Genomic DNA, 23,816 nt, shown 5'->3' on the forward strand with positions numbered 1-23,816 from the left:
ATCCCAGGTAGATGGGGGAAAAGATGTGATCTTCTTTTCCATCTTCTCTGTTTCCGAAGTGGCAGAGAAAATGTAAACACACAGAAGGTCTAGCTAGAGAAAGGGTATTTGAGGTCTTATCTGAATCTGGTTGTTGAGAAGGAATCAGTGGTTGCTGGCTGAGAGAAGCTCAGCTATTAATGACTCAGTTATTACAGGCCATGAAAGAAACTATCAAAAGGGTGTAACAGCTAAAGCTGAAAGTGTTTGGCTTTGGCTGACTGAAGCTTTAAGTAGGCTAAAAGGTTTTACAATGCCTAGAAGTATCACAGGCAAGAGCATTTAAAGGATTTCTTTAAAGTAGAAATGAAAGCTAGATATTTAGAAATAGCAGTTGAAGTTATCAGAAAGTTCCTGACTTTTACCTAGGTGTTCTATTTCTTTTCATCTTGCTCTAATCATATTTTTTTCTTAAAACTTATACAACATAGTGATTATTTAGTAACGTTCCATCTTATTGAAAAGTAATCTATATAGATTGGACTGTGGGCTTCATCTTACACATCAGCTCCCTACATCTGGGCAGAATTCACTTGCTAGTTTTGGTACTCAAACATATACCATCAAATGGGTTCCTACTTGAATTGCAGGAAGAAAAGTCCTAGACTCTAGGAGATAGGACTTGCATATTGAAATCTATTTTAATGGCAACAATAGGTGCAAGGTCATAATGTGCGTGTGTGTGTGTGTGTGTGTGTGTCTCTCTCTCTCTCTCTCTCTCTCTCTCATTTTTTTAATAGCTTCACCACCACAGTGGAGCACAGTGGAGGGCAAATTGTCAGACTGAGATTGAATGAGTAAACAGTTGTAAATTAACTTTTGGGGGGAGCTCATTACCTATTCAAGTAGACGCTAGGGGACCATCATTTTGTTGGAGAAGGATTTTTCGCATTATGTGGGAGGTAGAATTGATGAAACCTAAAATGTCTTTCAACTCCTTAGATCTATGATCTTCCAAATCAAACAGGCATTTCTAAATTTCCCTGTTCTTTGCCACAGAATACCGTCCCCTTGCATCTCTCTGTCTCTCTTTTGCTCTCTCTGTCCCTCTCTGTCTCTATCTCTCCCTCTCCTTCCCTTCCTCCTTTCTGTCCTTCTCTTATTCAGACTGCCATCCTATTACTAAATCTTAATCTGTAACATCTCTTGGCTTTTACCCTTTCATTCAGTTTCCTGCTTCACAATGCACCCTCTTGATCTCCTTCCAGCTCTTCTTTCTTCACTTTCTCAAACTCACACACTCCTTCCCTCCCTCTCTCTCTCCTTCCTTCGTGTACTACTCCTTCCTTCGTGTACTACTCCTTCCTCTCCTTCCTTCTTTGCTCCCCCTGCTTCATTTTCCATCTTCTCATCCCCCGACGGTCTCCCCCTCCTTCCCGCTCTCTGTCTTACCCTAGTTTGGAAATGCAGCAGACCTCTGAGCCTGCCACCATTGGATGTCAGGGGCTGTCACTCTGCGGCAGGAAGAGCTCCTATTGGTCGGGCTGGAGGCTGGTAGGGAGCCGACTATAAAAGGTGGGGCCGGCGGAGGCTCGCGGAGCGGCTCTGACAGGACAGGGTCGGACGGGGACTCCTGGCAGGGAGCTGAGCGCCTGGAGCTGGGGTAGGGGCACTGGAGCAGCGGCTCTCCGCACTAACTCTCCTCGCCTCGTCAGCGGGGCCCCTGCCTCAGAGCCCGGCAACTCGCGGCCGTCGCCCGAGCAGCCTGAGTGCCCCTTGTCTCCCCTGCACGTGTCGCGCCCCGCGCGTCCCGTCTGGCCGCCGCGATGAGCGAGGTGAGAGGCGCTGCCCGGCCCCGCCGCTGCGGACTAGGGCTGCGGCGCGGGGAGGCCGCGGCTCGGGGTCCCAGGGCTGCGAGGGAGGGTGCTGCAGCCCAGTGCCGCTGAGAATCCTCCCGGGACGCCCCCTGCCTCTCTGGGAAAGCTCCCACATTGGAGTGCTGGGGAGCGGAAGAGGGAGGCTTTAAGTTCCCTGACTGTCGGTAGAGATTTTGGGGGACTGGAATCGACTGTAGAATAGGAGGGCTGAGATCTCAGGTCGTAAGTTTTATCCTCAGGATACTGCCCTCTGCATAGGTCTTACTGCTCCGAGGTTACTTGGGCTTCCCTTCACTCCCCAGACTTCTGAGAAAAACATTAGCTTCTGTCTTCCCACTCCTAGGGCTGTATTGCTTTTACACTCCTTATGTAGCATTCAACGGAGAACTCCAGCCCTCGTCCCCTGGGGTGGCCACTTCGCCCCTTTTAGGAAGGTGGCATCCTACCCTCCACTCATTCAATCAAGAACCAACCGTTGGAGGGACCATTCTGATATTCAGAAGGCTTGTAGTGGGGGCCTGTCTGGCTCCTGGAGAGACGTCCCCTTCAAGAGTAGACCTCCTTCTGCAGTGCTTGTTACACCCCGAGTCTCCACAGGGTCCGTGGTCATCCGAGCCAGACCCAGTCCATTAACTGTGATTTCCTCTATTCAAAGAACGCTGTGCATCCGTGGGGGTCAAAGCAGACTGGGAAAGACCTCTTCCATTGTTTGACTGCATTTGTAGGCATCCAGAGACAAGGATCTTCCTTTCTAAGTGAAGTCAGTATGGGCAGTGACATCACAGGCTTGCTGTCTGCAACCCCTTTCCTAGTGCCCAGGATCTTGTGTTAAATCCAACATCTCAGCTATATGCCAGATCCCAGCTCTACTGCTTACTAGCCATGCGGCCTTAGGCAAGTTTACTAAACCTTTCTCTGCTTCAGTGTTTTATCTGCAAAATGGGGGCAATACTGGTCGTTCTAATGATTAAACGAGATAATATATGCCAAGTACTGAGAACAGTACCTGACAGAGAGTAGGCACTCATTGTATGTTAGATATTGTTATTATCTCCCTCTCTCTTTTAAAATTTAAATTTTTTTTTTTAAATTTTAGAGTATTTCAGAAAATTAGCATGAGAAGTGTCAAGGATACAAGGTTAGTGAAAGGGTAGGACCCTGTAGCCGAGATCTCAGTTTAGATCTTCATCTTTAGTTGGAGCTCTGCTGGCTCCTACCAAAAGCTCTCGCCCAGGGAGCCAATTAGTGCCAACTACTATGTTTTGTTTGCCATGTCCACTAAGTTTATCCTGGAAAATTCAGCTACTCTGGGGGCTGCAGATGAACTAAAGTGGTTTCCTGTCCCTCAGATAGTTGTGACTGTGACCACAGCAGCCTTTCAGAAAGAAAGAAAAGGAAAAAAAAAATTCAATCTTCTTTCCTTTTGCTTCTTTCAGCCCTAATATGAGAAGAGAGGTTTTCTTTGCCCTCTTTTCACTGAGGTCTAGAGTTCAACGCCCCCCTAGTGTTTCTAAATCTGAAAGTTGCAATTCAAGCCATCCCCTGGAGGTTTGTGATCTGAAGTCTATGCCAACATGAAGATGTGTGGTTAGCCTGTGCTTTTTAGGGGAAGTGCACAGCCTCTCTGTAGGATACACTACAGGGACTGGGATTTAGGGTGATATTTGGTGGGGTGACAAAGCTGTCACAAAGCAGCGTCAAGAAAAATAATTTGGTGTTTAAGGGGAAAGTCAAGTCTTGACTTAGCAGCTGTACTTGACTAGCCTCAATCAGGAACTCAGTAGAATGATGAGAGTGGGATCCTTGGATGGGAAGTAATGGACAGTGTCTGCAGGGCTGCCTGGCCTCCCAGGCTGTCAGAGTGAACTGGTCCTAACTAGCAGTTTAGCTGTCGAAGCTGCCTCCTAATACACAGCTGAGCCTGGTTTCAGGGATGAGTATTTATAAAATCCAGAAGCAGCCACCTGGGCTTACACAGAGATCAGCTGTCTCTGAACCAGATCCCCAAAGGGCCTCTGCTTCCCCAGAGGCCAAGACCCAGCCTGTTTTCTTCCTCTTGTACAAGCTATGAAGAAAAGTGGAAGTGTTGCCCAGAGCTCTGAAGCTCTAGGGGGACTCCAAACTTCTTATTTCTCTCAGCCCAGCCCCAGGGGTCTCCTCTTTCAGGCTGGAGCCCTAGCCCAGGAAAGCCCTGTGCACTCTGAATCTTATGTAAGCTTCACCTCCCCCACCTGCTTATTGTCTTGCTTCAGTGAAACTGCATGAAATGAGAGAATTTGGGATCTCTTTAAGAGATTCCCATTTCAAATGAAGAACAAAAATTGGGGAGGGGGTCTCCAGACCTAGAGGAAAAGTGTAGGGTCCTGGTGACACTGCTGGGGAAGGTCTCTGGTTATACTTTCCCTTCCTGGCTCTGCTGTCACTCAGTACTGCAGCAGAGCATTTCCCTGTGAGTGTGCGTGTTCGTGTGCAGAGGAGCTGCAGGGGCTCATCTCCAGCTTGTCTGCATTCACAGCTGCAGGCAGGACTTGATTGCTGTGAATCACAGTCTATCTCTTATAGTTTAATAACTTTTTGCTAGTTTCAGTGAAGAATGGGGATGGGAGATACATTCAGTCCATGAGGGCTCTTTCCTATAATCCCTTGTCATATGGTGTATCTGGCGGCTTAAAGCACACTTGCAAGTTCTTCTGTGATCCTGTTGCACTTCTCAACTGTAAAAAACCCAGCTGGAGGAATCCCTTGGTCCAGCAGTCATTCTGCTGAAATGGGGGTTATGGATGGCTGGTAACTAGTTCCATGGTGTCTCTGCCCCATAGTGTCTGTCCCCAAGCTGGCAGGGGATAGAGCAAGGGACAGATCAACTAGAAACCTCACTAGAACCAGTACTCCCTCCTTTATTATTCTGTTTGCTGTCCTCCTAGGTAATAGGAATGGGATATCACACTTTGGGGATCACATTCTCCTTCCTGTGCATATCTGCCTGAATCTACAAACTCCTCCACAATGGAAGTTTGGTCAGGGTGACATCATTCTGTTATGTCTTCTGTGAACCATTTGTTAGGGAACCTGGTAGGGACTTGGAGGAAATCCAAGTTTCTTTCTTTCTCACTCACTGTTATTTTATTATTATGATGATTATGTTGGACGTATAAAACAGAAGAGCTTGATATTGGAAAGCCTTCCACCTCTAGAAATATCTGTCTTCTGAAGTAAGAGAAACCAGAATTTGGTTCTAGAACTTGCTCATACCTTTCTTAGTCCCCAATCCAGGTTGTTGGCCTTAGCTGCTTGAGCAGGAGACTCTGGCTGATAAAAGTGGATGACTTTGTCATCCTGTGACCTGGGAATATAGACGAGTCTTCTTCCTAAGCTGCAGCTGTTATCAGTAACACCTTAGAATGTCAAGTCTCTGTAGGGACAGGCACCATAAGTATTGTGGCTAGAGTCCGAATATGCAAACCTGATGTGGCTTTCATGTCTGTCCATGGAGAATCTTAACTGATGACAGTGATGGAGATAGGGCTGCAAAGGCAGAGGAAGAAGTAGGATCAGGTCAATCAAGGCAAGTCACTACCTTGTCTTTTCAAGGTAATGGTTCTATGAATGCTTCCCCCTGTTTTCTTTCTGTTTTTCTATAGTTCCAAATTGTCTTTCATGAGTCTATGTTATCATGGAAAAAAATAAGCTTAGTTTTGCAAAAATCCTTCTATCTATAAGAAATACAGGGTTTTTTTACCAAAAAAATCTCAAATAATACATCAAAACATTTTAGCGATATAATTTCAGATTTGTCAAGGAACCCTAAAGATCATCTGGTCCAAACTTCTCATTTTACAGATGAGGAAACTGAGGCCCAAACCTTATCTAAGTTTACACAGTATTAGAACCAACACTGGGGCATAGAACTGCTGCCTTCTTATCCCCAAAGAACTTTCCTTAAGACTCTTTTAACATGTGACTCCAGTGATAGAATGGTTTAATTTACATGCAACTTTGAAGGAATATATTACAAATAGTTTCTATAGGAGATCTAAGCAGTGTGATTTAATAAATCCTGAGCAAGAGGATAGAGAAAGAGGAGAGACCAACGTAGGATGATATGTACCAACGGGGTAAATTTTGGTAGAATACTAGACAGGGGAAGCACTATTCTTCCTAATGCAAGATGCCTAGTCTCCTTAAAAGTGGGTGCAATGAATGTGCTGAAGTGGAGTCGGTAAGTTAATAGGAGTGTAGGAAGGGGGAAGTCTGGAGGTCCCCTTTTCATGCATTCTTAGTTTCTGGTGTCCATCACTGATTTCCATAACTGTAAAGCAACAAGGACCAGAAGGAGAGGTTTTCTTTCAGAAAAGAAAGGAATGAGCAATTCTCTTAACTCTAAAGTATTTGACTTGGAGGATCCAGTGCAGAAAACAGGTATCTAAGTAAAATTGCTGTACCCGATAATCAAACAGGCGCTGAACATTTACTCCTCCTTCATTTGGCCACTTGACTTCCAAAGAGAGTACAAAGGCTTTGGGAGGAGAAATCTAGAAGAGGGAAAGAAGAACACATTACGCTGGCAAAGTGAGTGGTGAATACTAAGTGCATGATTTTCTAAATCCGTACTCCAGACCTACTGCTCAAAGTGACTTGCCCCAGAATTATTTTGCCTGCAAGAGTAAGCCAAGTCAGAAGCAGATCCCAAACCACTTTTTCTAAGAAATCTGCACCCCTGCAGGTGCCTAGACCTTATCACATTCTCCTCCCTGAAGCCTGATGATTGTTTAATTCCAGGCTGATGCCAGAAGGCAGGCCCACCTAGGTTTCCCAACCCCCCATCCAGGGAAAAGAGGTGCCATTTACCCTTCTGTTGTCCTTGGTGCTGCCTCCCTCCCACACAAAGCCCTCCAGCTGAGTGTTTGCTTTGTAGACTGTGGTGGGATGAATACGTTTATTTTGGGACAATAACGCCATGGGTGGGATGCACACTGGAGATTACAGTAATAAATGATGCTTTGGCACTACTCTCTCTCCCCCACCCCCTACCCTCAGTATGGGGTGAAGGCACAGTTCCAAGCTGTGTGCAGAGCACCACAAATAACTGCTCATTACATTGTGGCAGCCCATGCTGGGGGGAACCGGGCGGGCGCTGTTGACTCTCCGCATACCATGAGCTGGCATAGCCAAAGAATTCTGCCTGACTCCAGTGAGGGGTACTGCTATTTCAGGAAACAGGGGTGGGATGGCTGAGAGGGGAAGGACAGACCAGGGGGCTCGGGAGCTCTGACTGCTTAGGTTCTATTCCTGTCTGTAAGGTATTTGGGTTATATTCCATGCATTAGGAAACATTAGGAAAAGAATGTGTGTCTGTAGAACCTGGAGTAAGGATGCCTAGTTCTTTTTCTGTTATTATCTTGAGGGTGACCTTGAGCTAGTCTTTCTGAAGCTGTTTGAGGACTGCAGCTGGTTGCTGCACTGAAAGAATTGAAACAGTTCCAACAGTGCTCCAAAAACAGCAGTCCGGGGTCTTTCAGGGGCACCAGGGGATCCCAAAGGCCTCTCTAAGGATCTTTAGCAGTGAACTTCATTTATCATTGGGGGAGAACATGTCAGCAGGGATAAAAGGGTCCCTGGGGGGCTGAAGCCTCTTTGTCACTACTTGAAAGCAGATGCACTAACTCCTGTCTCCCTTCACTTTCTGCATATCTCTAAAGCAAGCAGGGAGCTTACAAGGCCTAGGATTTATTTCAATACTAAGGCCAGAAAGGGGTCTTTGGGGCTCATATTTAGGATTCAGGCCCTTTTTAGATTTCCCTGCCCTGGACTATAGGACAGGATTCTGAGTCCTTGTGCTTATTCATCTGAGCTAAGTGATTCTAACAGTACTATTAGGTGTATATGATGTGTTTTCTTTTGCCCAGCATCCAAGCTATATCATGCAAAAGCAGAGTATATGTGATACAGATACAATGAGGTGCTCCTTTGTTCCTGTCTGTTGCTGCTGCTAACAACCTGTGATACCTCTTTAAAGACCCCAGTGGGATGAGGAGTATGGGGAAATCTGGGTAGTTTACCTTTTCCATGGTTAGTTCTAAATTGCTGCTTGGAACAGAGGGGGTGACACTATCTTGCCTCTTCGCATGACAATGGTTGCTGTGGCAACACCATTAAGGATGAAAGAGACAAAGAAAGGAAGAAATGCAGCCCAAGAAGGGGGCAGGGCGAGTAGGGCCTAGAGTTATAGGGTACCTATTCCCCAATAGTGACAGCTATAGGGAAAAAGAACCTAAGTCGCTACCACTTTGACTATTTTCAGGTGCTTTGCCAATACTAACAAACTATCTTTCTGAGGCAAGGGATGGATTTACACAGTCATCTTTCAGATACAAAGGATTGATTGAGGAGATATGGTCTATTTGCTCCTGAGCACTAATCATCTTCTCCCCATAGTCTACAAAAATAAAAATAAAAATAAAAATAAAAATAAAAAAATAGGGTGTGTTTGTGTCTACGGGTTCTTTGCAATGAAACATGAACATTAATGGAGGTGCTGCATCGGAGGTCCCCTCTGGTACACCTCTGACCTGGGAGTAGTTTCAGGAGGCTCCAGGGTTACAGACATGGGCAGCTGCTTTACAGAATACAATTTCTGCCCAAGCAGACTCTTGTTGGGCCCTTTACCAAAGGTTTAGAGCTATTGTCAGCATTTTTGGGGACAGACATTGGGCATACAGGGAGATTGTGATTTCCAGGGTTGGTTTAGAGTAAAAAGAGAACAGTTATGAAATCCTTTGGTAGCAGAATAAGCCTCAAGGGCCCTTAGAGCCATCCCAGGTATTCCCTTCCTCCTTCAGTCCCACTTAGTGAAGATATACTCTGTGGCAGCTCTACTCTTTGATTCCAGGCCTTGAGCCAGGCAACACCTCAGTAACTTGACCTATTCTTATATTCAATCCAGAGTTACATTACTTCAAAATAATAACTATTTATTTTGATATATGCTAGGTATTTTGCATACATTTTTTCTAGTTCTTTTCACCTTTCAGGATAGATATGTTTTCTCTTCTGCAGATGAGATGTCTGAGCACAGCAAGGCTAACTGATTTACCCAATGTCACACAGCTAGGAATGGGAGAGCTGGGATAGTCAATGCAGATCCAGGATATGAACTCGGATCTGTCTAACTCTACCTAACATGACATATTGCTTCCACCAGGAATTTGAGGCTTGATAAAATTTTAATTCACATAAACAAATATCTACTGAGTACCTACTATGTGCAAGACATAGGTTGCAGTTACTACAAGTGATACACAATTAAATGTGCTTTCAAGGAAATGGACTCTGGTGGGGTGGTGAAGTTGGGGAAGGGGAAGTAAGACAAATACACAATAACTATAATACAGGTAACATGAAATACACTCCTAGAGAAGTTCTTCCACTTCATCCTCAGCTGTTTTTCAGGCATATCTACTGAAGTGAGGAAAAACAATGACCTGGCTTCACAATCTCTCAACCAGCTACAGAATGAGGCCCTCAGCTATCTGAAAACAAATTAGACTTCAGAAATTGTGGTGAGGTGGCAAATAAAGCAGAGTAGGAGCTCCCTTCATTTGTTCAACATATACTGAGTGTATATCGTGCTAGACCCTGGGACTACAGGAGTGAGTAAGATAGACACTGCCCCTACCCTCATAGCGAGTTCCTCATAGGAACTCGCACAGAAATGGAGGAGACAGGCATTAAATATCTAATCAGTAAATTATTATTTAATTACATTAGTAAAAAGTACTACTAAGGAGAAATACCAGGTGCTGTGAAAACTTATGAGGGTCCTAGCCTAGTCTGGGGAGCTAAGAAGGGCTTCCTGGAAGAAGGAACCCTTAAGGAGAGCTCTGAAGGATAAATAGGAATTAACTAGGTAAAAGGGGAGCAGGGGTAAGGGAACCATGTGCCACGGTCCTGAGGTGAGAAGAAACAGAGATGAGGTTACCGAGGTAATCAGAGGCTGCATAATGTAAAGCCTTTTAGACTGTGTTAAGAATTTTCTTCTAAAAACAAGAATTTTCTTCTTTATCCTAAGAGCATCAGTAACCACTTGGGCTACCACCGTGGTCCACATAAGAAACAACTGTGTTAGGATGGTGGAAGTGAATGGATTAAGAGACATTTGGGAGATAAAGTTAATAGGACTTAATATTGAATTGGATATGCAATGTGAAGGAAAGAAAGGTGTCAAGAACAATTTCTAGGTTTGTGGCTTGTACAACTGGATGAAATGGGGAATACTTGTAGAGGACTAGGTTGGGTAGGTAGGATTATGAATTTAGTTTGAGACACAAAGAGTTTGGAGTTTCCATAGAACATCCAAGTGGAGATGTTTTAAAGCTCAGAGGCGATTTCTGGGATAGAGGTACGCAGTCTGCCCTCTGCATCCACAGGTTCCACCAACAGCGGATTGAATTTCTGAATCTGAGGATGCAGAACCCATGGGTACTGGAGGGCAGACTGTACTGTGCCATTTTATGTAAGGGACTTGAGCATCTGTGGATTTTGGTATCCCTGGGGATCCTAAAACCAATCCCTCTTGGATACCAAGGGAAAGCTGTACATTTGAGCCATCAATGGCATTCTGTTCTGTTCAATATGGTAGCCACTAACCACATGTAGCTATTTAGCTTATTAGTTACTAATAAATTATTAACTTATTAAATACATTTATAAATTTTATTCCTCAGTTGCACTAGCCACATTTCAAAATGCTCAATAGCCCCATGTGCCTAGGGGATGCCATATATTGGACAGCACAGATATAAAACATTTCCATCATTGCAAAAAGTTCTTTTGCAGGGGTCTGCAGACTTTTTCTGTAATGGGCTGGGTAGCAAGTATTTTTGGCTTTGTGGGCCCTGTGGCCTCTGCTGCAGTTACTCAACTCTGCTATTGTGGTGCAAAAGCAGCCACAGACAATATGCAAACAATGGGCATGGCTGTGTTCCAGTAAAACTTAATTTAGGAAAACAGGCCGTAGACCAGATTTGGCAGTGAGTAGTAGATAACTGACCACTGTTCTATTGGATGGTGCTGTATAAATGATAACTGAAGTCATAGGTGCAGATAAGATCATCTAGGAAAAGAGAACAGAAGGGAGCCTAGCCCTAAACCTCGAGAGCCCCCAATACTTAAATGTTGACAGAAGTGTCCAGAAAGATAAGAGAAAAAACAGGAAAAACTGTGATGTCCCAGGAGCCAAGGAAAGAATATGTGTCAAGAAAGGTGAAATGAGTATTGAACGCTTCAAGAGGTCAAGCCAAGTGGAGGTGAAACTTTTGCATTTGATTTCTTATCATAGAGCACATTGGTTTTCTAAAGAGGCATTTCAGTGGAATAGGCATAGAAGCTAGGTTGAAGTGGGTTGGAGAGTGTGTGGGAGGTGAGGAAATGGAGACAGTAAGTGCTCTGAGAAGTCCAGCTATGAAAAGAAAAGAGACGTGAGAGACACTGGCCCCCACCCCTTCCCCAGTCACCTTTCTACTCTACCTTTCTAACTGCTCCTTCTCAGTCTTTGCTAGCTTCTTGACCTCTCTTAACCTTCTTTCCCCTTAAAAAAATAACTTATTATTTAATAACTTATTATGTTACTTGTATAACTTAATAAGTTAATAAGGTATAACTTACATGCAGTAAAATGTACTTTTATCCGGATATAGTTCTGTGAATTTTGACAAACGTATACATCGTGTAACTGCCAGCACAATCAAGATATACAGCAGTTCCATCATCCCCCAAATTCCCTCATTTTCCTTTATAGTCACCCCTCCCATGACCTCAGCCCTTAGCAGCCACTGATCTGTCTGCTGTACCTATAGTTTTGCCTTTACAAGAAATGTCATATAATTGGAATCATACAGTATACGTGTATCCTTTCGGGTCTGGCTTCTTTCACTTAGCATAATGTCTTTAAAGTTCATCCATGTTGTTGTATGTATCAGTAGTTCATTCCTTCTTTAATTGTTGAGTAGTATTACATTTTATGGATGTATTACAATTTGTATACCCATTCCTCAGTTGAGGGACATTTGGTTGTTTCCAGTTTTTGGTGATTGCAGGTAAAGCCATTATAAACATTCACTTGCAAGTTTACGTGTAGACGTATGTTTTAATTTCACTTGAGTAAATACCTAGGAGTAGGATTGCTGGGTTGTATGAAAAATGTACACTTCCACACTAGCTGTTCCATCTTACGTTCCCACCAGCAATGTCTGAGAACTCCAGATACTCTGTATCTTTGCCAGCACATGGTATAGTCATTAAAAAAAAAACCAACAAAAACGTGTGCGCATGCACAAGTGCATGCGTGCACGAACGCACACACACACACACACACAACCCCCCCAAAACAACAACAACAAAAAACATTCTAATAGCTGTATAATGATATCTAATTGTGGTTTTAATTCAAATTTCCCAAATGACTAATGATATATATTTTTTCATGTGCTTATTTGCCATCCATGTATCTTCTTTGGTGAAGTGTCCAAATATCTTGCTCCTTTTTACAAACTGTATTCATACTATTGAGATTTGAAAGTTCTTTATATATACTGGATACAAGTCCTTTATCATATTTGTGATTTGCAAATATTTTCTTCCAGTCTGTAGTTTGTCTCTTCATTCCCTTAGGAGTGTCTTTCAAAGAGCAGTTTTTAATTTTGATGAAGTCCAATTTATAATTTTTTTCTTTTATGGATTGTGCTTTTGGTGTATCTAAGAAATCTTTGCCTACCCTAAGGTTGCAAAGATACTTTTCCCCTGTATTTTCTTCTAGAAGTTTTATAGTTTTCGGTTTTATATACATTTCAAGTTAATTTTTGTATAGGGTGCAAGATATAGATTGAGGTTTTTTTGCAATTGACTATCCAATTGTTCCAGCACTATTTTGAAAGGACCACCCTAACATTTTATTTATTTATTTATTTTTATAGATCTTTATTGGAGTATAATTGCTTCACAATACTGTGTTAATTTCTGTTGTACAACAAAGTGAATCAGCCATATGCATGCATATATCCCCATATCCCCTCCCTCTTGAGCCTCCCTCCCACCCTCCCTATCCCACCCCTCTAGGTCGTCACAAAGCACTGAGCTGATCTCCCTGTGCTATGCTGCTGCTTCCCACTAGCTATCTATTTTACATTTGGTACTGTATATACGTCGATGCTACTCTCACTTCGCCCCAGCTTCCCTCTTCCCCTCCCCCCATGTCCTCAAGTCCACTCTCTATGTCTACGTCTTTATTCCTGCCCTGCCACTAGGTTCATCAGTATCATTTTTTTTTAGATTCCATAATATATGCATTAACATACAGTATTTGTTTTTGTCTTTCTGACTTACTTCAGTCTGTATGACAGACTCTAGGTCCATCCACCTCACTACAAATAACTCAATTTCATTTCTCTTTATGGCTGAGTAATATTCTATTGCATATATGTGCCACATCTTTATCCATTCATCTATTAGTGGACATTTAGGTTGCTTCCATGTCCTGGCTATTGTAAATAGAGCTGCAATGAACATTGTGGTACATGTCTCTTTTTGAATTATGGTTTTCTCAGGGTACATGCCCAGTAGTGAGATTGCTGGGTCGTATGGTAGTTCTATTTTTAGTTTTTAAGGAACCTCCATACTGTTCTCCATAGTGATTGTATCAATGTATATTCCCACGAATAGTGCAGGAGGGTTCCCTTTTCACCACACCCTTTCCAGCATTTACTGTTTGTAGATTTTTTGATAATGGCCATTCTGACAGGTGTGAGGTGATACCTCATTGTAGTTTTGATTTCCATTTCTCTAATAATTAGTGAGGTTGAGCATCTTTTCATGGGCCTCTTGGCCATCTGTATGTCTACTTTGGTGAAATGTCTATTTAGGTCTTCCACCCATTTTTTAATTGGATTGTTTGTTTTTTTGATGTTGAGCTCCATGAGCTCTTTGTATATTTTGGAGATTAATCCTTTGTCTGTTGTTTCATTTGCAAATGTTTTCTCCCATTCTGAGGGTTGTCTTTTTGTCTTATTTATGGTTTCCTTGGCTGTGCAAAAGATTTTAAGTTTAATTAGATCCCATTTGTTTTTTTCTGTTTTTATTTTCATTACTCTAGGAGGTGGGTCAAAAAAGATCTTGTTGTGGATTACGTCAAAGAGTGTTCTTCCTATATTTTCCTCTAAGAGTTTTATAGTGTCTGATCTTACATTTAGCTCTTTAATCCATTTGGAGTTTATTTTTGTGTATGGTGTTAGGGAGTGTTCTAATATCATTCTTTTACATGTAACTGTCCAGTTTTCCCAGCACCACTTATTGAAGAGGCTGTCTTTCCTCCATTGTATGTTCTTGCCTCTTTTGTCATAAATTAGGTGACCATATGCACATGGGTCTATCTCTGGGCTTTCTATCCTGAACCATTAATCTATATTTCTGTTTTTGTGCCAGTACCATACTGTCTTGATTACCATAGCTTTGTAGTATAGTTTGAAGTTGTGGAGCCTGATTCCTCCAGCTCTGTTTTTCTTTCTCAAGATTGCTTTGACTATTCTGGGTTTTTTGTGTTTCCATACAAACTGTAAAATTTTTTGTTCTGATTTTGTGAAGAATGCCATTGGTAGGGTTTTTGGTTTTTTTTTTTTTTTTTTTGCAGTACGTGGGCCTCTCACTGTTGTGGCCTCTCCCGTTGCAGAGCACAGGCTCCGGACATGCAGGCTCAGTGGCCATGGCTCATGGGCCCAGCCGCTCCACGGCATGTGGGATCTTCCCAGACCAGGCACAAACCTGTGTCCCCTGCATTGGCAGGCGGACTCTCAGCCACTGCGCCACCAGGGAAGCCCTGTTGGTAGTTTGATAGGGATTGCATTGAATCTGTAGATTGCTTTGGGTAGTATAGTCATTTTCACAATATTGATTCTTCCAGTCCAAGAACATGGTATATTTCTCCATCTGTTCACCCTAACCTTTTAATATTGGGTTCCTCAAGGCTTGGTCCTAGACCTGCTTCTTTTCACTCTAGTTGTGGGTGAAGAAGGAATTCAGATTGAGGAAGGCTTTTTTTGTTTGTTTTTTTGGTTTTAAAGAAAGGAAGAGGTTTTATTTGTAAGCAAGTCAAGAGAATTGATTGTGAAGATTCCTGAGGAGGAGAAAAAGGGAATGGGATCTAAAGCTCAAATGGAAGGACAAGACATCATCTGAATGCTGATAAATGCCCTGGAAGGAGGTATAGGGTCAGGAAAGGGAGGATATTGCTGTGTCATATCCCTCTCTGCAGTCTCTCAAAGTTTGAAGACAGAAGACCCCTAAGCCAGCAGACCTCTCCTTTTCCTCCTTCCACACTGGAAGGGAGAGTCCACAACTTTGAACTGCAGAGGAAACAAAAGTATACTCATGGGGAATTGGCAGCTACTGCCAAGATGGTGTAATGGAACTTTGGAGCACATCAGGCCCAGAGGTGAGGAGAAAAGGAATACAGGAAGGTAGGCAGGGAAAGAAACTAGGGCCCTCTAGGGAAAGGCAAGAGTTGATGGGCCTCATAGTTGCTAATTACATGCTGAGAAGTAAGAAACATTTAGTCCTGTGTAGACAGTGAGGCTGAACTGAACCAAGCTTCAACTCACTAGAAATTTGGAATAACAGGCTTAAATGTAAGCAAGAGAGTCATTTGAAATGGAAACCAATAGGATGATCCTGCACATGGAATTCTCAGAATCTGAAAGGCTAGCATCTGGCCCTGGGAGTGAAAAACACACACACAGGCTATGGCTAACCCCCAGGAGTCAGCCGGTTATGTGTCAGGAGGCCCACTGGGCAAACATCAAGATGAAAGCCAGAATCAGCAAGGCTAGCTCAACTAGCAGAGCAGGAATCTGAGTCAGTAGGTAAGGTCTGGGATCAGGTTCTCAAATTACAAGTAAGCTTTCCCCATATTGGGAGGACAGGACCCTCTAGAGTGCATATCAAGCAAGTGTTGGGGACTATGGATTGAGAGACTGGTCCTTGAATACAGCTGTCTAACTGTGGGAATGGAAGGAAATCATGATCTCTAGGACTTTCCTTCTTACCTAGGGATTGCTTTGCTGTGTGGGAGCACTTGTCTATTTAAATCAGTTTCACACTGGACATCCTTCTCATATGGTATGTATGTACCACATGCATACACATGCTTATGCCTTTGGCTGGAGACTGGAATACAGCATAGCATAATGTTCAAGAGGGTGGACTCTGGAGTCAGACCACCTTGGTTCAAATCCTGGCTTTGCTACGTCTTAGCTATATGACCTTAGGCAAGTTAATTAACCTCTTCTGGCCCTTAGTTTTCTTATCTGTAAAGTGAGACTAGTAACAATACCTATCTTATAGGGCTGTTGTAAGAATTCAACGTGTTAAAGTACTTAGAAAAGTGACTGGCACAAAGTAAGTATTATATCAATATATATGATTATTAATAAGATGAGGCGGGGTGGCATTCTAAAGTCCTTGTTTTCTTCCAGTTCCCCTAGGTGGGTCCCATAAGGAAAAGGAAGGATTTGCTAAACCATTTCACTGTTGTTATTTCTGGTCAGAAGAGCTCAGTATTGAAAGAAGTAGACGAGCACCTGAGAGTTTCCAATAATCCATACCTGGCTAGAATGAGAGGCTGAGAGAGAGCGGCTGAGAGATGTTCACCTGTCACAGCTCTTGTGGGTGAGCACTGATCCTCTGGAGTTGTGAGTTTTTGTAAGAGACACTCTTACAGCACATGTGGTTTCTGGTTCATCCAGAGTGGACCTCCGTGCCTCCTTGGTTTACCAGAAATATGGTTAACCTGATGGCTGTCAGATGGATGCACCAGAGGACCTTGATTCATCTAAAATTGCTGAGTTTCTGCAAGATACACAGGAGGCTTGGGGCAGAGACCAGGGACCAGTAAAGGGCTGAGTATGATGTAGAGGGTGGGAGCTAACAACCTGTGATCTAACTGCCCCACCTCCCACCTCAGCAAATCACTAACCACTAAATCCAGAAATCCACAGTGTTCAGAGTAGCTATTTGAGAACTGGCTGGAGAGGGTACAGAGAGGAGGGACAGGTTGAAGCCCCAGCGTATTACTTTTTAGCAGAAGGTGTGAGAGAGATTTCAAGGGGCATTGTGAGTAATAGGGGTTTTCTTCTCCTTTACAGAGCCCTTTTCTAGTCTCCGTAGTGACCTCCCATAAAGTTAAGCCAAATGGAGTGGAGAGCCCCTGGGTGGCTAGACAGCAGCTGAGCCATGGCTCCATTCCAGGGTCAGTAATCTCAGGAGAGACTCAGGAATGTGACAGCTGGCAGGGCAGAGGGAAAGGGGTGGCGGGTGTGGTTCAGCCCTGACAAATATTCCTGCTTCGAGGATTCTCAAGGTTAGCTGATATGAGAAGGAAGGTAGAGGAAGGGACAGCTACTCGAGGGGAGATATTTAGAACTGGGGTCCAGATTTTCCTCCAAAGGGGAGAGATGAAAGAAAAGAATTGGTGGATTAAGGGAACAGGCTTAGAGAGAGAGGGGGGGATAATGGTTAAAGCAAGGATCAGATTCAGGGATTTGCTGGCAATAAAGAAAGTAGGATTTGAAGTCAGAGATCATGGAACTATAGAACTTGCCTCTTGACCCGTGACCCTCTTGTCTGGACTATTGACTATTATCCTATTACTAAACACCCCATCTATCTCATGCTTTTGCAGTGTGGACAGACCTCTTGTGATGACAGCATGCCAGTGTGGAAAGTGTCACCTAGCTAACTACTGGGTTATTACATTGATCATGTGCCCAAAATATATATATATAGACTACAGGAAGATCATGGGAAAAGAAAGAGTAATGAGTGGCCCATCTCCCAAGAGTCTCAGGAACAACCCTTCCTCTCATGGAAACTTTTTGGTTTTTTTTTTTTTTTGGTCAAAGGGGGACTAGCAGGAATTCCATAGGGTTTGGGGAACACCCTTGTGCATGTTCTTTCAGATTTTTAAATAAAAATGTACATATACATAGATAAGCAATCAATATATTTTACAAAAATTGGACCATATCAACTTTTCTTTTTAAATTTAATTCTTTTTGGCTGCGCTGGGTCTTCGTTGCTGCGCGTGGTCTTTCTCTAGTTGTGGTGAGTGGGGGTTACTCTTCATTGCAGTGTGCAGGCTTCTCATTGCAGTGGCTTCTCTTGTTGTGGAACACGGGCTCTAACGCGTGCGGGCTTCAGTAGTTGTGGCTCGCAGACTCTAGAGCATAGGCTGAGTAGTTGTGGCGCACGGGCTTAGTTGTTCCGTGGCATGTGGGATCTTCCCGGACCAGGGATCGAACCCATGTCCCCTGTATTGGTGGGCATATTCCTAACCACTGCACTACCAGGGAAGTCCCTGGACCATATCAACTTTTAAAAACATTACAGCAGGGCTTCCCTGGTGGAGCAGTGCTTAAGAATCTGCCTGCCAATGCAAGGGACACAGGTTTGAGCCCTGGCCCGGGAAGATCCCACATGCCATGGAGCAACTAAGCCCGTGTGCCACAACTACTGAGCCTGCACTCTAGAGCCCGCAAGCCACAACTACTGAGCCCATGTGCCACACCTACTGAAGCCTGCTCCTAGAGCCCATGCTCCACAAGAGAAGCCACGACAATGAGAAGCCCGTGCACTGCAACGAAGAGTAACCCCCGGTCACTGCAATTAGAGAAAGCCAGCACACAGCAACGAAGACCCAACATGCCAAAAAATAAATAAATAAAATTATAAACAAACAAACAAAAAAACATTAGAGCAGAAATTAACAGAACATTGTAAATCAACTATACTATAATAAAAATTTTAAAAATAATAAAAAAGATTAGATAGTTATTTTATAACTGTCTGCTCTCTCCAGTACTTTGCAAGATGCTAGGAATACACAAATCACAAGATTTGAAAAGGCAGTGTAAATGTGACCAATATATCCTTTGAAAATCACACATGATCAATAAAGCCATCTTTGTTTGGCCCCAAATTTTAACATCCAAAAAGATGGAATTGTCCATCTACCTAACAATTTTTAAATTTGTAATTTATTTTAAAATGCACTTCCATATCAAATATAGCACTGCATCAGCGTTTTTCATCTTTATTTATTCATTTATGGCTGCGTTGGGTCTTTCGCTGCTGCACGTGGGCTTTCTCTAGTGGCAGCGAGCAGGGGCTACCCTTCGTTGCGGTGCGCAGGCTTCTCATTGCAGTGGCTTCTCTCATTGCAGAGCACAGGCTGTAGGCGCGCGGGCTTCAACAGTTGTAGCACATGGGCTCAGTAGTTGTGGCTCGCGGACTCTAGAGCACAGGCTCAGTAGTTGTGGCACAGGGGCTTAGTTGCTCTGCGGCATGTGAGATCTTCCCGGACCAGGGCTCAAGCCCGTGTCCCCTGCCTTGGCAGATGGATTCTTAACCGCTGTGCCACCAGGGAAGTCCCAGCGTTTTTTATCTTAATAATTTTTATTTTACTTTAAATTATTATTATTTTTTATTTCCCCCTAACTTTCTGTTAGAAAAATTTATCAGAGTTGAAAGAGTTGTTCAATGCACATCCATATCTTTTCCAGCTAGATTCAGTAATTGTTAATATATTAGCATATTTGTGTCAGCATGTGACGGTATTCAATCTTGTGGACATAGCACAGTGGCTAAGAGTGTGGAGTTTGTCTGCCTGGGTCCCAGAGCCAGTTCCACTGTTTTCTAGTAGTGTGGCTTGACCTTGAGCAATATCTTTAACATCTCTAAGCCTGTTTCCTCAACTATGATATAGGATGACATTTCAGAGATTTCAGAGGATTAAATGGGATAGGGTTTGGCACGTAATAAATGCTCAGGAAGTGTCATTTGGGTACTTGTTTATCTCCTCACTCAGCCTGGAAGATAGGGACAATATCTTGACTGGTTTTACTTTATTTTTTTTTAATTTTTGGCTGCGTTGGGTCTTCGTTGCTGTGCGTGGGCTTTCTCTAGTTGCGGCGATCAGGGGCTACTCTTTGTTGCAGTGCTCGGGCTTCTCGTTGTGGTGGCATCTCTCATTGCGGAGCATGGGCTCTAGGCGTGCAGGCTTCAGTACTTGTGGCATGCGGGCTCAGCAGTTGTGGTGTGTGGGCTTAGTTGCCCCATGGCATGTGGGATCTTAGTTCCCTGACCAGGGATCAAATGGGCATCTCCTGCATTGCAAGCCGGATTGTTAATCACTGGGCCACCAGGGAAGTCCCTTACCTGCAGAATTTGACACAATTAATCACTCTTGTCTCCTTGAAATATTTTCTTCATATGGCTTCTAAAGTACTATAATCTCTTGACTTTTCTCCTGGCTTCTTTTCAACTTTTCTTATTGATTTTTCCGCATTTCTACAACCTCTAATCACCGGAATGCCCCAGGATTTGACCATTTTCTCCTTTTTATCTGAACTCACTCCCCTGGTGATCTCACCCAGTCTCATGGCTGAAATGCCAATCACATCTTAATAAATGTCTAATTTATATCTCTAGGCAAGAGCCTTCTCTTTAACTCATCTTGAATATCCAACAGCTTATAAAAACATCTCCTCCTGGTAGACAGTGGACTTGAGGAGGGGGGGTGGGGGGGGAAGCTGGGACAAAGTGAGAGAGTAGCATTGACATATATACACTACCAAATGTAAAATAGCTAGTAGGAAGCAGCTGTATATCACAGGGAGATCAGGTGCTTTGTGACCTCCTAAGGGGGTGGGATAGGGAGGGTGGGCTGGAGGCTCAACATGGAGGGGATATGGGGATATATGTATACATATAGCTGATTCACTTTGTTATACAGCAGAAATTAACACAACATTGTAAAGCAATTATACTCCAATAAAGATGTAAAAAAAAAACAAACTTCCTCCTGGATAATTAGGTAGGCAATCTCAAACTTGTCCAAAAACAAGCTTCTGATCCTTTCCCTAATACCTGCTCCTCCTGCTGTCTTCTTCATTTCAGGAAATGGCAATTTCATTTGTTTTCATTTCCTCAGCCCAAAAACTTTGGAGCTGTCCTTGAGTTGTCTCACTATGCCACTTAACCAATAGTCATAGCTTGAAAATACAGTTGGCCCTCTGTGTCTGAGGGTTCTGCATCTGTGGATTCAACCAACCAAAGACTGAAAAAATATATATTTTTTAATTCCAGAAAGTTTCAAAAAGCAAAACTTGAATTTGCTGCAAGCCAGCAACTATTTGCATAGCATTTACATTGTATTGACAACTATTTACATAGCCTTTACACTGTATTAGGCATTATAAGTAATCTAGAGATTTTAAAGTATGTGGGAGGATGTGCATAGGTTATATGCAAATACTTGCCAATATACAAATAAATGTCATTTTATATAAGGTACTTGAGTGTCTGTGGATTTTGGTATCCTCGGGGGTCCTGGAACCAATCTCCTGGGGAATCTGAGGGACAATTGTATAACTAGAATCAAACCACTTCTCACCACCTCCACTGACACCTTTTGATCCAGCAACAATTATCTCCTGTCTAGTTTTCTGCAATAATCGCCTAACAGATTTTTCATCTTCCTCCCTAATGCCCCTTATGTGCAAATTGAAAGTCTCTAATGGCTTATCATTACCCTTATGATAAAAGTCAAGCTCTTTAAAAAGACTCCCAAGGTCCGACAGAGTCTGCCCCCACTCCCAGTTATCTCTGATCTCATCTCCATCTGTCGTTCCTCCTTCCTCCTCCTCTCCACTCCAGCTACATTGGATTCATGCTTTTCCTCAAACACGCTAGTCACGCTTCCACCCCAGGGCTCTTGAAATGTCTTGCCCACCACCTACAGCCCTTACTCCCTTATCTCCTTCAGCTCTTGGCTCAGATGCCACCTTTCAGAGAGGCTTTTCCTGACCACTCTGTATAAAACTGTATTTCTCCATTCCCACCTGGCAGTCACTACCTCCCTTCCCTGTCCTTTCTCTATAGCACTTATCATCACTTAACATAATAATAATTTTGTTTATTCATTTGTCTCTCTATATCCTAGAATGTAAACTCCATGAGGGCAGGGTTTTTTCTGTTTTGTCCTCTACAATTTCCCTAACACCAATCAATACTTGTTGAATAAATTTTGATGACTTTTCTCCCTCTCTCTGATCTCAAGACCCACTTCTTCAAAAGACTAAGGGATGTACCTGGTAGTAGGAGGGCTTGAAAATGATGATGGTGAGTCTACGGGGATGGCACCTTAATACTTCTGTGAATATCTAATATTGTGATTTTTCTTTTCCAGCTTAACACCAAAACATCCCCAGCAACCAACCAGGCAGCTGGCCCAGAGGAAAAGGGTGAGTGGGGGTGGGCTAAGCAGTTTGTAGAACAGGTAAATATAGGGACATGAAGACAAGTAGGGCTGTAAGCCTGGAAGCTCCTAAAGTCAGATGTAACAGGAATAAGAATGTGATAAGTGAAACAAAGCACTAGGTTAGGACTACTATATCTGTAAACTTCCCTCCACTTTTTCCTAAGAAGTAAACCAACTAGAATTTACTCTTTGATTTTAGAAACTGGCTCTGGAATGTTTGGAAGCAGGTACAGTGATAGGAAGAAACTCATCAAATAATCCCAGCCTCTGTCTCAATCAGAACTTTAGAGAAAACAGGGGAAAGTGAGTGTGCTCTGTGACTCTGAACTGTAGGATTTAGGAATAAGTGGTGATAGAAGACATTTGTCATCTTGGTTCAAGATTTGCAAAGCTCCTGAGTATCTACTATAACTAATTCTCAGCCTAGGTACCCTGACTCAAGCTTCTGGGAGAGTTATCAGGCATTCCTGGTCCTAGCAAAGATTGGGGGACCTCACGGAGTCCAGTGGAAAGTGGACTTTAACCACTGTATTTGGGGCCTGGGGAAAGGGGCTGGGTCAATTCAGGTTTACTCATTAATGAATCTCTCAACTATCTGCAGGGAGAGCTGGCAATGCCAAGAAGGCTGAGGAGGAGGAGGAGATTGACATTGATCTGACAGCACCAGAAACAGAGAAGGCTGCCCTTGCTATTCAGGGCAAGTTCCGGCGATTCCAGAAAAAGAAAAAGGATCCCAGTTCCTGAATAACCAGCCTTACCCTTCACCTTGCTCCCTTCCCTCCCCTTCTCTACAGCTCTGACTCCCATGTATCTTTGTCTCTTTGTCCCTCAAGCTTCTCGTTGAGGCAAGTTCAACACTTATACATTATTTTCTCTGGCCCCTCAAGCCATCGCAGCTGCAGAGGCACAAGGAACACAGGGAAGATTAAGAAACAGGCAGCCACTTGCTTAAGGGTGGAACGTTTTCTCCTTGGGATACAGCTCCTTGATCAGTACCTGTGCCTGCCCTATGAGGTTGAAGAGCAAGAGGATTTGAGGTTGAGAGAGGGACCCCTGACAATGTGGGAGGGAGGGAAAAGCCTTCAGAGTACGGTGCCCGAGGGTGGGGCATATGCCCTGTTCCACTGGTTACAACATTCACACTTCAGGTAGCATTTTTTACCTTCACATCCTTCTCATCAGGACCTCAACTTCCCTCCTATGAGCTAAGCCACAGTGGGGACTGGAGCCTCCCTTTCCCCTGGGCAGACCTAAATCAAACTGTTCCCATGTTAGTGCATGCTCAGTAGATTAGTTCCAAGGAAGGGAGACTGGGACTGGTAGAGACAAGGAAAAGTTTCCTTCATTGTCTAGTCTAGAACCGTAAGGGGCAGAAGTGGAAGAGGTTCAAGGGGCCACAGGCAGGGAAATGGGAAGATTTGGGAAGGAAATCGCCAGTTGATTTGGGAAGAAAAGAAAAATGAAGGAGGAGGAGATCTCTAAGTACACAAGTTACTGCTGGTAACTATATGAAGAATTCTTGGGGCTTTGTTAACCTGCCTACCTCTAACCCCTCATGCCTAGCCACCCCCAGAAGCCACAAAAACCAAGTGACCCTT

General features: G+C 43.5%; 1 protein-coding gene across 1 annotated transcript; it reads left to right on the forward strand.

The window, feature by feature from the left end:
- Nucleotides 1-1,684: 1,684 nt before the first annotated feature.
- On the forward strand, nt 1,685-22,962 carry PCP4L1 (Purkinje cell protein 4 like 1; the record flags this gene model as incomplete). The annotated part of the gene is made up of 3 exons (XM_082616618.1): nt 1,685-1,814; nt 22,147-22,201; nt 22,820-22,962. Exons 1-3 carry the CDS (start codon nt 1,806-1,808, stop codon nt 22,960-22,962), a joined length of 207 nt encoding a protein of 68 aa, XP_082472744.1. The 5' UTR covers nt 1,685-1,805.
- Nucleotides 22,963-23,816: the final 854 nt, after the last annotated feature.

This window comes from Mesoplodon mirus (assembly GCF_964341445.2).
Source record: "Mesoplodon mirus genome assembly, chromosome: 3".
NCBI lineage: Eukaryota > Metazoa > Chordata > Mammalia > Artiodactyla > Ziphiidae > Mesoplodon > Mesoplodon mirus.